We start from the raw sequence: 17,105 nt of genomic DNA, 5'->3' as shown, positions 1-17,105 counted from the left end.
CCTAATGCTGTTAATGAGGATCCAGCTGTGGAATGAGAACTTAAATCAAGTGTCCTTGTCCAGCTTATGCTTGCCATCACCACTAACCCTGCCAATGTATTTGTAGTGTAATGTGGATGTTATTTTACTACTTCCATTTCAGTTACAAAAATATCTGGTTCCTTTTACCCTGCACTGATTTGCTCAGCCCTGCCTTTGCCTTTTTTTATTTTCTTGTCCGTTTAATCTGTTTTACTTGACTGCTTCTCTCTTATTCCATGCCTTTTTCTCTCTACAATTCCCTGTCTATGCCAGCTCAGTGGCATCCTTTCAGCTGTAATGCCAAGGAGTTTGCTCATTCTGCAGATTGGTGAAGGTGGCTGGGAGCTGCATTTGTGTCTGTGTGAGCTTCTGTGTCACCCTGCTTCAGAATAAGGTGTGAAACTTTGGGCATAAAAAGCCAGTGGAGCACTATGACACGGCTGAGGTCAGATGTGGATTAACATTAATTCTTCCACTGGCTCTCCTCTATTTCTTAATATTGATTTTCTCACCTTTTATCACTTTTTTGTGATTGACTGGATGTGTTTCACGTCAAAGCAGAGAGCAGACGTTATAGAATCAGGGAATAAAATGGCTTAGATTGAAAGAACCCTAAAGATCACTTCAAGGCAAATCAAAATGCTGTTCCACCACTGCAGTGCTTGCCTTAGTGATTTTGAAGGCTTTTTCCTTGCCCCATGCATAGGAAAAAGAGCTGGTCACCTCCCCCCCAGATCAACTGTGATGTAAAGTAGAATTGATGACTGCAATTCTAATGATTGATAATTGATAGGAAAAAAAGCACATTTTGCTAAACTTTGAAAAAGTTACCTTCTTGGTGAACAGATATATTGGTGGAAGGATTGGTAGTTAGCATCTTCCTTTGCTTGCAGGAAAAGGATACAAAATCATCCTCATGCGTCAGTTTCCCTTTCCCATCCTTTGAAATGGTTTAAATCCTTGTTTCCAGGAGTTAGGGACTGAACTACTGTTCTAAAAGTACATGGAAGTATTTAGTCTCCTGCTTTCCTAAAAATTGAGTCCACATCTCCTAAAGTCTAAGGGGATATTATAAAGGAGAAAATATTATGAGTAGAACTGGGAAGCTGCATGTACGGTTGTCAGATGTGAACATCAGTTACACAAGTGGAATGAACTCTTACTCACTGCAAAGATTGCTCAAATGTTAACAACTACAGCGGGATTTTTTTTTTAATCGCTTGGCTGAGGAATGGAGAGAGAAGAAATTGATGCAGTGTAGGTCGACCTGGTTTTCTCTCTGCTATGTATCCTATGTAATGTTCTTAGGAAAACCTTTATACGCTATTTTCCTTTCACCCACATTTATTCATTGATTTCTAAGATTAATTTTAGTAAGCCCGATTTTATAAACCTTGTGATCACACAAACTAGTAAAGAGCTCAGGAAACCACAGAAATTCTTTTCGACTGTTGAGGCATTTCTCTTTAAATTGATTGCGGTCTTAACGGCTGGAAACCATGATCCAAACCATCAGTCCCAGTGTGGCGTCGTGAATTCGGGCCCCTGGAACCACGGAGAGCTCCATGTCTTTCATTAATAGCAACTGAGTCAGTGGGTAAAGGCAGCAGCTCCCCACACGGATGTGTATCGGTGATTTCTCTGTCCTGGCTCATGCCATGGTAGATAAAAAAAGATCAGGTGTCGCGGTAACTTTGTGTAACACTTGAAGAGGCAGCAACCTGTAGCGCTGCCGCAGTACTTTGTTCTGTAGCTGTCAGCGGCAGGCTGTGAAGCACAACTTCGCTGTGTTTGTTGTCTTTATTCTGCTAAGGAACATTTCTCAAGCCAGTCAGTGGGAAAACAAGAAACTCAGTGCTGAGGATACGGAGAACTGAGTTCCTCTTCATTTGGTCTGTGTCTCTGTGCAGTGTTTTAGTCGGAACCTCTGTGTTTTCTGTCTTGAAAACCAGAGAGTTTGTTTCAAGTGTGGCGTTGTTTTCACGCGGATGATATTGAAATTTGAAATACTTTTCATATTTCATGCTTCTGGAACCAGTTGCTTTTGTTTTATGAAATTAGTATCCGTGTCTAGAATTAGGCCTATAGGATTCTTTTTCTTTTTTCTTCTCAGGTTTTGTTTTCAAACCTACTGACTAAGGGTTTTGGTAAAGCATGCGTGTAATTATGTCTTGAATATTTAGTACTACAGTCAGTGGGATCCAACCTATAATGAAAGATATCCCTTGGAGCAAAGAAAACCTATGACATACTTCTTTGGGATCCAAGGGTGTATAAAAAGTAGAATTATACACAGAGTATGTAGTTTTGAGTTTGTATTTCAGAGAGTGTGACGCAGAACAATTGTACTCTAAACTCTCAGTTCTCAATACTGAGAACTTTTATTCCTATGGTGTTTGAGTGCCTTTTGGATCCTCAGAGCATAGCACAAATGATCTATCAATGTCGCAGACTGCAGTATAAATCACATTTCAGTTTATGGGACTTGATGGAAGGCATGCGCTCGTTTATGTGCAAGAATTAAGGCTGCTGACTAGAAAATAAATTGTGCAAGATGCATGCTGTCATATACATCCTGCTTGAAATATGAAACGTCTTCGCTGAAACTCAGCATTGCTGAGTAGCATTCTGCTGGCTGATTGTGTTAGAGAGATCCTAGTCTTGCCATACAAAGCCTGGTGAGAATTCATAGAATCATGAAATCATAAAGATCATAGAGTCCAACCCCAAGCCATGCCCTCCGTGCCCACTGAACCACTCAGAACCAAGGCACATTGGTGGGAAAGGAACCAAGATCAACAAATTGATTAGAAAGGGAGAACAAGAGCTTCCTTGCTTAAGTGTTCATTTTTAAATTGAACCTTTAATTTTCTCTTTAAAGAAATACACCTTACTCGATGTGCAATGAAAAATGTGATGTTAATATTCTACAAGACTCCCATGTAGACTACTGATGTTCCTCTGTACAAAATCAATATCTAAAAAATAATAATTGCACTATGTAAATCTCAGCTGTGCACACTGAACTTGTTTTTCTGTAGCAGAAGATGATTAGTAACCATGTACACAAAAATTAGGATTTGCTGGTTTTATTTTTAATGCAGCAAGTCTAGCAGCTATTAGATTAGTCACTGGATTTTTACCTGTCTGTTTGGACACAAGTACATTAGCTGAAATATTTTGATGTGCTGCCTTCATTAGTCCCTTAGCTTCTCATAAGAAAGTGGGTTATGATTCTGACGTTGTTTTAGAATAATGTTGTAATGTAGGGAGAATCCCTGTTAAATATTGGTTACAAGGGGATTAAGTAAATGAAGAGCAAAGTGTCCTTAAAGGTTGTTAAGTGCGCTGCATTAAGCTTCAGTTCTGCTTTTGTTGCTTATTAAAGGGCTTGTTCATTAGTGTAGAGGGAGATGCTTGCAGATTGCAAATCTATCCAGAATGTTGGTGATTGTTCAGAAGTTGCTATAATTTGGATCTCTATAGATAGAGACGTAGGGGTAGTCATGGCAGGTCATATTGTGACTACAAAAGTACCATGCTTTTATAAAAGCAATCTGCAAAATTTAAAAGGAATGAAAATGCAAAGTTTTGTTGCATGTTGACCCAAAATGAGAATAAATGGAAGAACTAGCGAATGTAAATCTTCTGCTGGTTGTGTAAAAGAAAATGGTGGTGGGATGCAAGTGGTAAGGAAGGTGAACTGAAAACCAGGGCAAATAATTTCAAGTACTGAGAGGTACCAGCTCTGGGATAGCTTGCCTGCTGGAAGGTGGGCTGCTCGACTCATTTATAACAGGAGTAAACAAAGGCTTTCACTGCAGGCTGTAAAGACCAATCTGGTTTTGTCAATAATATGGGATAACTCATTTCTTTCCAGTTCTTGTGCAGTTCTATGATTCATAACTTTCACAGTAGTTTTAAAACAAACCAAATCAGTATTTAAATGATCTGTATGTGTAGTACTGCAGGGAAACAACAGCCAGTGTTAATAACTGATGATTTGGGTGTCACAGAGAAGGATATCTCCTGTTGGTAGGCTCCAGCATGCCATCTCTTTGAATCCTCTGTAAAAAAACCTTTGCATTGGTTTGTTCCTTGCTGAAATACATCCCTTTGCAAGTACACCAGCTGAATATAAAAGTAATTCAGTATTGTTTGAGCAGATCCAGTCTTTGGGCTGAATTGGAGAAGCTGGGTTATGGAACAGCTCTGAGTCTCCTGTTTCATTCTCAAAGGTGGAGAAAGGAAAGAAGACTTATATGCTTCACTTACTGCTGTTACATATGTTCACTTATGCTGGTACAAGTTTTTTGGGTGCACTGGCTGTTAATAGGAAAAATATTCACAGGAACAGGGACAAACTCTGTCAGTATCAGTGAGGACACACTGCCCTCTCTGCATTTGTGTCGTGTCTGTCGTCAGTGGGGGCGAACACAAAATGAGGAGGATGAGAGGCAGAAATGAACAGTGCACAGTGAGTAATTCCACAGCCAGCTTTTGCAGGGCGTGGGTTGGTAATGTGCTCTGAATTATGGAGCTCTCCATTAGGTACCTCATGTGGCCTCATTATTTCCTTCTAAACCACACGTCTTCAGCAAATACTGTTTGACATTGAAATTCTTGTAATGGAACATCTTCAAGACCTTGAGAAGCAGCAGGAGAAAAAAAACCACATGGAGGGCTGTGGTCTGTAAAGACACTCAGCAGGGCCCATTCTCCTTCAATGTATGTTACATAGAGAATTTCAAATGACAATTTCCATGCTACCATGGAAATGAACAATTTGGAGTGACCTTTTTGGAAGTGAGTTCTGTGCTCGTTTGGTGATTTGCAACCAAATGATTGCATCAAGCCTGACATACAATTAATGTTTATAAAGTATTTCTCTTGATTATTTCTCTGGCAATGTTCAGTTGTAGCGGAAGAGTTGTGCATCACTCAACCAAGGGCTGATACAGTGGGAGATGCCCAGATTTTGCCACAGATATTCTGCTTCAGACTTTGCAGAATTTGGTATTGTGAATTTCTTCAGTATCCCGTGTAGATTAATTTACTGAGATTTTTTAGGTAGTTGGAGGAGGCTTTAGATTCTGAAAGTATTTCTAAATGCTTGTTTAGTTTGTTGCTACGTCTCCATCCTCCCTATACAAAATAGAGGCCTTTCTGAGCTTACTGATCAGTGGGAGGAAGAGGGAATTGTACAAGCCAAATGATGCAGGATGAAAATCAACATTCTTTCCAATTATCCAAGTAAGAGATGGAAGGAAGAGATACAGTCAGAAATGTTTTTGTGTAACATTTTGCCAACAGTAGTTAATGAAATTGAAAAAGGCCATCAGCTAGGTTAAGGGAAAAGGGAGTCCGGGGACCTTTCTGTGTTCTTATTCAGACCTAGATGCTGAACAACCTTTTTCCTCTTTCCAGATATTGAAAAACATCACGTGGTACGCTGAGCGTGTCCTAACAGAGATCTCACTTGGGAGTCTCCTGATACTCGTTGTGATAAGAACCATCCAGTACAACATGACACGGACACGGGTAAGAGTTACATCGAGTGCTTGTGTACACAGTGAGGGCTTCTAAGTTAAGCAGCAGGATTTCAGCCTCAAACAGGGAGTGGGATTTCTTTCTGTTGCAGTGAGTTGGCACTGGAAGTTGTAGGATGGAAGGAAATGGGAAGAACAGCCGTATTAGCTAAGCACAGTGTTAGATAGCTCTGAACTTGTAGGACAGTTTCTGTATTATCATTCAATTCATTGAGTAGGACTCTCTGAATTCCATAATTTAGGTACAGGACTGTTTATCAGATAAGAAGAAAAAATTCCATTGTCTAATGGGGAAAAACAATTGCTTACAGTTTCTTTGCTTCTACTCTTATTACTCAGAAGTGGGCAGCTCAGTTCTATGTGTAGTCAGTGTTCTTATGATGTAGAACAGCCACTGTAGGGCGTTTTGATTGTAGTACCTGGAGTCTGTTACACTCAGGAGTACGTGTATATTTTAGATCAGAGTAGGGAAAATAAATCCCTCGTAGGTGTAATTAAACACTGATGTGTAGGGGCTGGTCATGCTGGTGGCTCAAAACAATGTATGAATTCTTGCCAAATTTGAATATACTGAATAATATTATGTTATTAATAGTACCACAGCAAGTCATATGTGGATTCAAGATTTTTTTTTTTTCTCTTTTAAGCAATGGCCCAGTCAGTTTTTACTTGCCTGCAGCCAAACTCCATCGGTAGTGACGGTTCCCATCTTACTGAGGGCTCTGACGTTGGGCTTTGTAAAGCCCTTGGCTTTGGTAGTGCCATCACTTAAGTGCTCCTCTGAACAAATGGCTTCTGGCATTCTAAAAGGGGAGCAGAAATGTTAAGTATCATGGAGTAATAGTTGTAGTAGTAATATCATATAGTAATAGTATCACATATTAATATTTAGTAATAGTAGTAGTATAGTAGGATATATGGAATGTTTCGAGAGAGTTAGTAGAGAAATGAGTTACAAAGCAGGAAATGTTAGGATAAGACTAGAAAATGGAGAGAGATAAAGGAAGAGAAGAAGTTATTTCTGTATTTATTACTCCTGTGATGTTTTGTAAAAGAATTTGCTAAGGATATGAAGGTATACATGTAAGATACATAAGTGCACCCTGAAATCTGTGTCAAATCACTCTTATAAGCCTTCTATCAAAAGAGAAATATTTAAAACGTCACTGCATGTATGAACTTTGTCATTCTCCTGTGAGCTTTTGGCCGTGGCCTTTGAAACAATGGGTATCAGTCCTCTGAGTGGTTTCCTGCAACAGATGTCACTATGTATAAAAAGGACAGTTTGATGTGCTGGTTTTTCTCCTTTCTGACAGGACAAATACCTGCACAATAACTGCCTGGCAGCCCTAGCCAATATGTCAGCACAGTTCCGCTCACTGCACCAGTATGCTGCGCAGAGAATCATCAGGTAAATATGAAACTTCTGAAGTGGACTTCTTCTTAAACTTCTCCTTACACCTTGCTGAATCTCAGGGGCAGAGGGACTTGAATTTTCTATGCCATAAAGCTGGTGAACTTCACAGCTGAAATGATAACTGAGTAACTGAAGAGTAGCACGATTAATTTTATTTTCTTTACTTTTGGGTCTGTTCTGAATGCACAGAAATGTGAGTATCTCTACCTGAATAACTCCTGCTTTTGTTTCTCATAACACAAAGCTCAGTAGCAGCCTTAAAGCTTGAAGGTTTTCACAAATTTCTGTAAGTTATGCTTCTTGTACTCATGCATCACATTATAGGAATGCACACTGCTGGCAGTCAAGTACTTTGCAAACTGGATTTTCAACGTGCTCTACTTCTTCCTGCACGTTTGACAAAAGATTTGATTTCTTAAGTCAGACAGAATGTGCTGAAAGTACGGACAATAAACCCTACATGATACTTTTCACGTGCTCTGGTTCTAGAGCATGGCCACAGCTTAGGAAGGAGGTACTGGAGTTGGTTCTTCCCGTTTTTGCTGTGCTCCAGACCCTTTGTGAAGGGAGGTATCACACATGGGGCATCCTGCTCATTCTGGCAGCCAGCCCTGCTCCGTGCTCCGGGGGAAATTGGGAAGGTCCTTATGAATGCAATCTGGAATAAACTTCTTTAGTGCTTGTCAGTGCAGACAGTGTGCCAGAAATAAGTAAATGATAACTGCGTGCCTGTACGCTTTGTAAAGGACTTGGTTAACAGAAAACATACCTCATTCTTAAACCTCCCTAGTTTGGATTTAATTCACTCCTAGTCCCTTCTCTTCATGAAATGCTTGTTTGTGAAAATATCAACTACTCATCAGTGTGAACGCTTCCATCGTCTTTTCCATGTTTAACACACACATCCTTCTAAAATCCCGTGACAGTGAGTGTTCAGACTTGAGCTATTTTCCTGCTACACATCTCAGACGTTGTCTTGCACACCTGCACTCCTCATTTCTCAAATCAGAAGGGTGGAGTTTGAGCTTTCCAAGCACTTGCAAACTCTGAAATCATAGCTTCTACCATGCACTTTGCACCACTTCTCCATACATCTTTGGGGCACACTGACCTTGATGTTTGACACCTGTCCATGACCCCAGGAAGGATGTGGAACCTGATGAAGTTCTCTTGCACTCCTCATATGCAACATTTCAACAACCTGCCATGAAGTTGATGTGCCTTATTTATCATCTGTCTAAACATGTTGAAATATGGCTGCTTGTGAAAGAATTGTGCTAAAATATGTATGGAAGATATGGTTCTGGTGTTGTTGTCTAACGCACGACGAGTTCTGGCTGCCAGCAGGGTTGGCTGTATTGTTCTGGAAATAATGTTGGAGTAGGGTAAGGATGGGTACAGAAAGTGGATGTTCTCATCCATCGAAGAAGGACACTGGAAAGGCAATATGGTATGCATCATGTACAGCATGACTTTATTACATAGTTCAAAGATACGCCACACAGTTGTTTTTAAACTTCTGCCCTTCTGTAGCTGGATGCTCCATATTACCGTGCAGTAGAAATTTGGAATGAAGGAGATGAAATTTGAAACAGAACCAGAATAAGAAGAGGAGGGCTAAGGACAGCATTTGATTCTTTTTCCCTCAATTTTTGAATATAATTCACTCAGAATCTTGTCCTACAGTTAGAAAGCTGCATGTCTGGAAAACAGGCAAAAAATGGCCACCAAGATCGTGTTCTTATTTGTCACAATAATTGTGATGGATTGCTTATATATCAAAAGACCCTTCTATAAAAATGCATTAAAAGCAATAGGAATAAATATTTATCAATGCATACATTTCATTAAAAATGACTGTTTTGAGGCATATATTCTTCCTTTTCCTACCTTGCAGAATCACAGAACTGTAGGGATTGTAAGGGACCTCTGGAGATCATTAAGTCCTCTCTTATTTGGTCACTATTTGTGATATTCGTATGTCCGTATATAGTCACTATTCGTATTTGAGTCACTATTATTAAATGTAGCCAGCACCAAAAGACCTAACCTGCTCCATGATCCCAAAACAGAACATACTTCAGATTGTTGTTCTGGTTCTATCATCAGAGTGCAAACATCTCTGAGAGAATAAACCACAGCATCCTGGATTAAAAAAGTCTTTCTGCGAAGGAAAAGCCTATAAAGAGTATCAGGTAATTAGGAATATACGTATTTTAGGATATAACACTTAAAGTCTGTTTAGCAATATAATTGAATGGGCAGTCATCATTGGAGCCTCACTAGCTGCTCTAGTGGTTCCGTTCTTCATGTGAGAAGTAATTCCATCTCCATCCTAATCCTGTTCTGAGCAGAAGTTGCAATTGCTTTAAATTCTGAAGACAACTTGTGTGAAGGAAGTGGGGGAGAATATTCAGTGCTGCATGCATTGGAGCTCAGCAAAATCCAGCTCCATAATGTTGGCTAATTTGTTTCACATTCCAGCAGGCATGAGAATGGACAGATTTGCGTGAATTTATCACCAGCATGTGCTGGAAAGACAAACAGATGTCAGAGATGCTTTATGACAAGAAGCAGGGCAGCATTCATTTCAGGTCGAATGTCCTTTCCTATAGATTGCAACGACTTCGTGTTGTACAGTGCAATCCTTCCTCTCTGCCCACTGTTAGCACTGATGTGTTGTGAATTACACAGAGATGTTTTATCAGGGCAGTGCCAAGGATGTGGTGCTGCACTGCATCTGTCCTGTTTGCAAAGTGCTGATGTTTGTGGGACTGGTTATGTCAGCCGAGCATTTTTCCTGCGTCTCTACGGCTTCGTCTGCAGGAATGTTTGCTGCTTTCTTTGTAGGCGTAGAGGTTTCTAAGCAGGACCACTAGAGGTTGCCATACACCTCACTAATTAGGCATGCACATTAAGCATTAAGTGAACTTATGGGGCGAATTTTTCCTTTTTTCTCACCCTCTCACAGCAGCCATTTACATGCAGGGCTGTGTGAGCCGCCATGAATGGCTTATCAGCTGCTCTCCATTGGACAGCTTAAGGAAATTAAAAGAAATACCATAAGATGGCACAGTTAAATCTGTTGTGTGCTCTTATCTCTTTGGCCATCCTGGAGACGTGGCAGACGTTGCTCCAGAATCCGGTCCCTTAAGAATGAAATTGCATGATGTTACATGAAATTGCAGCTCTTCAGCACTGAGATGGTTTTTAATGGAGTGTAATTTGGAAAAAGAATGTCTGAAATTCAGTTACATGGTGTATTACGTATGCAGAGTGTTTGGTAATAATTAGGGGTTGGACGAGATGACCTTTAAATGTCCCTTCCAACTCAAATAGTGATGTTATTCTACAATTCCAAGTAGCATCAATCAGTAAATTTCGTTCTGGATGAGAAAAATTTGTACCGGGGTTGGTGCTGCAAAAAGAAGAATGCGTATGAAATGACTGCAAGATGTATTTCCCACAGCAGTGCTCTTTTAATTTGACTTGTTTCTGAAGAATTCTCTGGATTTTAATAGTAGGTGCACATGTCTCTGTGTTTATGTCACTGCATTTATATTAATTCATAAGAAGCCATGTTGCTACATATATAAACATGCAGTAATGCACATCTAGACTCTGTTTCAGGTTTATCAGCCAGTTTTCTGTGAAGGCCTTAGTTGCTTAAAGTAAAGTTGTCTGAGTCCTGTAATACCTTCTGTGATCACAGCAGTAACTTGAGATTAACAAAGGAACTACAGAAATGTTTGCTGTGAACTTTCTTCAGTCTTTGTGATATCGAATCATTTCAGTTTGTAGAATCATAGAATCATTAAGGTTTGAAGGAACCCCTAAGATCACCTAGTCCAATCACCCACCTGCCACCGGAATTGCCCACTAACCACATCCCTAAATGCTATATCTGCCTTTCCTTAAACGCCTCCAGGGACAGAACCCCACCACTCCCTGGGCAGCCCGTGAGCAGTGCCTGGCCTCTCTTTCTAAGAAGAAATTGTTCCTAATACCCAACCTGAACCTCCCCTGGTGCAACTTGAGGCCATCAGCTCTTGTTCCATCTCTCTCCTGTCACTGGTTACCCAAGAATGGGTTTGGCTATGATGTAAATATGAGCTGAGTTTGTAAATTCAAATTTTGTTTAGCTCACTGTGCTCTGTATTAAAGTGTTTAATTTTTTTCTTTTCATTGACCTTCAGGTCAATGAAGGACAAGTTGCCCAAGGAGGCTGTGGATGCCCCATCCCTGCAGGCATTCAAGGCCAGGCTGGATGTGGCTCTGGGCAGCCTGGTCTGCTGGTTGGTGACCTGCACACAGCAGGGGGATAGAACCAGATGATTTGGTCCATTGTGGTCCTTTTCAACCCAGGCCATTCTATGGGTCTGTAATTCTATGACCTTCATGGCATGACACATCTTTGTGATATTTCTGAAATAATTTGATAGAGTGCTAGACCTCTCAGTGAGTATTCTTTACGCCTACCTTTTTATAGGCTGTATGCAATCAGATTAGTTGATCATATTGTCAGCTGTCACATTATATTGATCTAAAGAGAGCACATTACTTGCCTGTGCTTTCCCCTAGAATGTCAGTTGCTGTTTTTATAAATTAGAGACAAGGAGAAAATTAATCATTTCTCATGTCTCGTGTTTGGCAGAATGGTGATGAGTTTGCAGTGTGTTTGTTAATCAGGTCTGCACATAGAGCTGTCAGTCTTTATGGCTTTGGGGAGAAATTGAAGTCTCTCCTGACTTCGCAACTTGATTTATAAAGCAAAAAAAAGTACAATCAGAAGAATTTCATTCTGTGGTTGGTTCCGTAGCAGTGAGTTACATTGATGTGGGTTTGCAGGTTGGGATTGTGTGGTTTTTGTTTGTTTGTTTTTGCTTTGCTTGTTTGTGTTGTTTTATCTTTACTCCAAATCTACCCTTTCTTCAGGCAAGATCTCTGCATAGAAGCAGCAGACGTTAGGGTTGGACAGGCACTGCTTCCTCAGGCAGCCCTTCTGCAAAGAAAGCAAAACACAGTGCAACAGCAGGACGTGTGGGATCTGACCTGCTGATCATTAAACCAAAAATTCTGAAATTAGTGATGTGCAAAAGTGATGAAATTAGAATTTACCCACTGCTTCATCAAATTTCTTAACGTTGGCAATAATGAGACATAATTGCTGGCTTGGAACTCCCCAGCCTGCTCCCAGGTAGGAAGATGAATGCGTCCCTCCCCACCGTGGTTTGCACTGATCATTCTGGTTTTCCTGCCTCTTTGTGCCCTTTGATGTTCAGGTGCTTTTGGGGAGCCCCGTAGCATCCAGCTTCCTGTAGAGCACTGGGGCAGTTGGTGCAGAGCAGTGGTGCAACCAGGGTAACCAAATCAAAGGAATTTCTGAAGGAGAAGGACTGGAAAAAATGGTCAGGTTGCTGCAGTGATGCTTCAAAGCCTTTTGGCTTCTGATTTAATTCTCTTTCATCAACAACAACAAAGAAAGTTGCTTCTCATTTTCATGGTAAAATGGTAAAAATTCAGGGCAGTCAGAACTTCAGATTTTAAATGAAAAGCATGCATGCAGCAAAATAAATTAATGAAGCATTTCTGTTAAAATCATGTTTCTGGCTTCTTTCTTTCATCAGTGAAATGCATGGTGTTAAATCAGAACTGCTTTCAGATATGACGTTTTTTAGGACTATTCTGAATTTAGGGGTGTGACTGTTTGACCCACTGAGGCATTGTACGGGAAAAGCCTGATTTTGTAAATGTCAGCTTTCAGTTTTCAATAATCAAAGAGTAAGGTAATTAGACGTAAGACATTAGCAGATGGAGTAAGAGTGTGATAACCAGCCTTTACATTGACTCACGCAGTAGAAAACCGTGTCCTTTCTTACTTTTCCATTGGTACTGCTGTAACAGAGCATTTGTGTTGCTTAGAACTACATGGCTGTGGGGTGCTTTGGAATGTGCAGGTTTGCATTGTCCCATGCATGCTGGGAGCTGGACCTCAACAGCAGCTTCTGAATGAGACTGTGAGAGCAATCTGTAGAAAAACTCTGTATTCTGGCTTCCAATTTTAATTGGACAATTAAGTCAAATCTCTGTTTACTGATCTCTTAATCGTAACAGAAGTGTCCATACCCTTGAGAAAAGAGGCTGCTCCTGATCTCACGCCAAGGCATTGAGGGACTCCAGCAGTCAAGTTATGCAGTAATGGAAGATGGAGTTCTGAATGGTGCCATAAATGCACCGTGATCAGAGCTGCTAAAGACTGAACTCCCTGAGTGTGAGCTTTCCCCTTCCTTTTAGTAACCAAATGAAAAGGAAAAAGAAGCAGAGGGCAATGAGCTGTGTCACTGAAATAGCAGACGGCTTACCTGGAACTCAGCTATCATCTTTTGCTTTTGCTTTAAAGGGCAATCCGGCATCTCTCTGGCACCACTCTGAGACAGTAATATCCTATATATAACACTCTGCCTGGTTAATCATGGAATCATAGAATGGCTTAGGTTGGAAGGGACCTCAAGGATCACGAAGCTCCAACCCCCTGCCACACACAGGGCCACCAACCTCCACATTTCACAGCAGCCCAGGCTGCCCAGGGCCCCATCCAACCTGGCCTTGAACACCTCCAGGGATGGACGGGGCATCACAGCCTCCCTGGGCAGCTGTTCCAGCACCTCACCACTCTCTTGATACAGAAATTTGTTGCTAGGAATATTTGTATCAATGTTTTGTCTCCTTTGCTAGTTGCCTTTGATTAGCACTAAGTTCTCTTCAGAATGGAAGGCTGCAGAACTGATAGGCATGGCTTTAGAAATGAGAATTGGAAGCCTTAGAGACATTGTGCTTTTAATGCTTTTCAATTCTGAGATAGCTTGGTAGCATTATAGGTTAGCGGAGAACATGTTGTTACCTACCTTGGATATAAATTATTTTCTATTTCTGAGAAGCTGCTTTAGAAGATCTGCACAGTGCAGTATGGTACAAAAATGATAACTTCATTCTTTCAGTATGTTGCAAGCGGAGTGAAAACAAATGGCTTTTCAGAAAACAGCCTTCATTATATTTCCCAGGTATGATAGGATGAGAGGGGATGGCCTTAAGTTGCACCAGGGGAGTTTCAGGCTGGATATTAGGAAAAATTTGTTCTCTGGAAGACCAATCAGGCACTGGCATAGGCTGTAGGCTGTACATGGAGTGCTGGGGTCACTGTCTATGGAGATGTGTCCATGGAGCCATGAAGATGTGGCACTTGGGGATGTGGTCAGTGGGCATGGTGGGATGAGCTGGGATTGTGCTTGATGATCATAGAGGTCTTTTCAACCTCAGTGGAGGTTCAAGAGTCTCTGGAGTGATTTTGCTGGGAGATAAAAACAATTTGTAAAGATCTTGCCAGTATTAAATTAAAAGCAGCATATGCTGGCTTCGTTAGCAGCTTGTTGACCTAGATGAGCAGTGGAGAAGATGATAAGCTGATCAGTCTTGCCAAAATCGGGAGGTGTCATTGCAATTAGCAGGAGAAGCTGTGACAAACGAGGGGAGACGATCATTTCTCAGATGAGGAAAAGAGAACAGCAGTGTCAAACGTCTTGCTGATAGCAAAGTGAACGTAAGCTACTTTTTAAAAGGAATGAAACACACTTTTTGGTGTGTGCTGAGTGTAGTTGTGGGCAGCCATAAAAACGCTACATGAACAGGAAGAGGAGTGCTCCGTAGTGTTGCCCTGTTTTGCTGCGGTGTAGCATATGGAGGTGAGGCTTTAGGGCCACGTCAGCTGTTTCCAGCATGGAAATATCCTTGAATTTGGTTTAAGCCTAGTGGGTCCTGCTGGGGCTCCTGACGGGACAGTAATGCCATCATCCTCCATCTGGCACGAGCAGCTGAGCACCCTGCATGCCTTCAGAAGTGCTTGGGACCCCTCAGCCCCATCCCTGCTGTGGGCTGGCTGCCCCCCAACGGCTCGGGCTGCTCAGGGCCCATCCATGGCTTTGGGCATCTCCAAGGATGGGACACCCACAGCTCTGGGCAGCAGTGCCAGAGCCTCACCACTCTCTGGGTGAAGAATTAGCACAAAAAATTGGCCGTAGAACTGAAATTCATCGAAATCTTGATACCTGTTTCATCTAACACTAGTGCATCCACTGCTAAGCCATATCCCATTACATCCACACGTCTTAAATGCCTCCAGAGTAGTATCTCTGGGAGGCATTTTGTTTTGGTTTTATTTTCTTTCCTTATTTCCCCAGTTTGCAAGTTGAACTTCAGTATTGTATTGAGGTGTTCAAAATAATCAAATAACCAGAAGTGTGATGTCTCTATGCAACAGATCTCACTCATGGCTAACTAATCAGTGATGGCAGAACAAAGATCAGAAATGCATGAAGTCTTGGTTTTTAGCAAGTTCCAGCAGAAAAGCTTGCACATAAAATGACCTCAGTATTTTTCCTTAATTCCAGTGAAGGTGATTTAGTTTTTACATTCTGGGTCAATCTGAAGGAATACTTGTGATTGATTGCCATGAATACCATTATCGTCTTCTTTGGTTGGTTGGTTGGTTGGTTGGGTTTTTTTTTGCTTTTTTTTTTCTTTCTGTTCAAGATCTTTTATCACTGCTAGCGCTCAGAATCTGGTGTCATTTAAGTTTTCTGCAGGTTTCATTTTGAGAAGAAGCAAAAATGAGAAATCTATCAGTGTGACTCCAGTCCTGTTAGTGCAATTCTGACTTCTTTTAACTGGTCTGGAAAAAAAGAAAATCAATACTCTGCAAACAATCACTGAGTTGTATTCCACTATATTTTTTGGGTTTTTGGGGAGTCTATTGTAAAGTGATTCTTACAGTTTTTGCAATTTAAAAAGTTTGTTCTGTACCAGTAAATTATCCTCTGCAAGATCTGAGAGTTTAAAAACAGAAGGGAACACTAACAGTCTGTTAGGAACTGTTATCTGTTCTTCTAGGAGAATCACAGAAACTGCAGTTTTGTCTTTGTTGTTTCTTTTAAGGAACATTGTCCCATAAATACGTTCCATTCAAAACCAACTGCAAAGTGACTCAGGACAATAACTTGCTTGAACCTGTCCTCTGTCTTCAGTTGCAGGCTGCTTGGCTCGTCGCTGCTTCATTCAGGCACAGCAGATACTATTTCCTCTTTAGAAATTTCCTCTCTGGGGAAAAAACTGTCAACTGCAATCTAAGTGAATGAATGAGCAGCAGGCTCAGAATGGTTTATCTCATAGACGAAAATCGTGCTATGGCTTTAAGTAGGCATTAGTATAAAATATAAAATAAAATAGCACTGATTTTAAATCATGGCTCCTGTTTTTGTGTGCCTGCTGCAGATTTCACAGTGTAACTGATGCCATTAACCATGGGTGACGCTTTGCAGGTTTGCAGTTTCTCTCTCTTGGTGTGTGAAGATGTCTTCTTTTGCAGCAGATCTATGCCACGCACAGAAATCATGCTTTTGGACACCAGGGCTGTGTGCATTGTCGGGCAGGCTTTTGAACTGATTTTAGGAGGACAAAACCCCTCTGAGTCCATAAGAACTTGAGTCACGGTACTTCCCACCACCGTATGCTTTCACCTTATTTTGCATGGCTCAGAAGTAAAATACTGTGCTTGAAAACATCTGACACTTTAAAGTGGAGGGTGAAACTAGAGGTGCAAAAGAAAGGATCAGGATTTAACTTCTTTAAAGTGCAACTGGTCTTTATAACCGTTGAATGACTCAACCTTTTTAATGGTCGTGGCCTACAGCAAGTTGAGGAAAGAACAGGCTTTTAGGTAGTAAATACACTTAACTCTGCGATGAATAAATAAATTGGCTATGAAGCTGTGTAGAGACATGTCTCTTTAACTCATTAATTATACTCTTGGGTCCACAAATAGCTCTTTCACCGAATAGCACAATTTACATGGGCTCAGACTGGATGGATCCCATTGTGCATTGGGCGATGGTTCAGGTGAGCAGTGCTGCAGTCCCTCCTGCTCTGCCCTGGAGCTTTCCTTCCATGGGAGGTTTGCAGCTTCATGCAGACTGCAGAGTTGGAGCTGATCACAAAATCACTGAGGTTGGAGAAGACCTCCAAGACCCCCAAGTCCAGCCCCAGCCCTCCCAGCCCATGCGCACTGA

The 17,105-nt window shown here is 41.2% G+C and overlaps 1 protein-coding gene across 2 annotated transcripts in view; it reads left to right on the top strand.

Annotated features, from left to right (window-relative positions):
- Positions 1-17,105, top strand: part of DYM (dymeclin) — a gene marked incomplete at both ends in the record, with an annotated part of 140,425 nt that overhangs the window by 60,079 nt on the left and 63,241 nt on the right. For both annotated transcript variants that reach the window (XM_079548570.1, XM_079548569.1), the window contains 2 exons: positions 5,449-5,562; positions 6,887-6,981. In XM_079548570.1, coding sequence (XP_079404696.1) covers positions 5,449-5,562; positions 6,887-6,981 — 209 coding nt within the window. The remainder of the gene's footprint in view (positions 1-5,448; positions 5,563-6,886; positions 6,982-17,105) is intronic.

This window comes from Tetrao urogallus, assembly GCF_951394365.1.
Source record: "Tetrao urogallus genome assembly, chromosome: Z".
Lineage (NCBI taxonomy): Eukaryota > Metazoa > Chordata > Aves > Galliformes > Phasianidae > Tetrao > Tetrao urogallus.
This window is presented reverse-complemented; position numbering and strand designations above follow the sequence as displayed.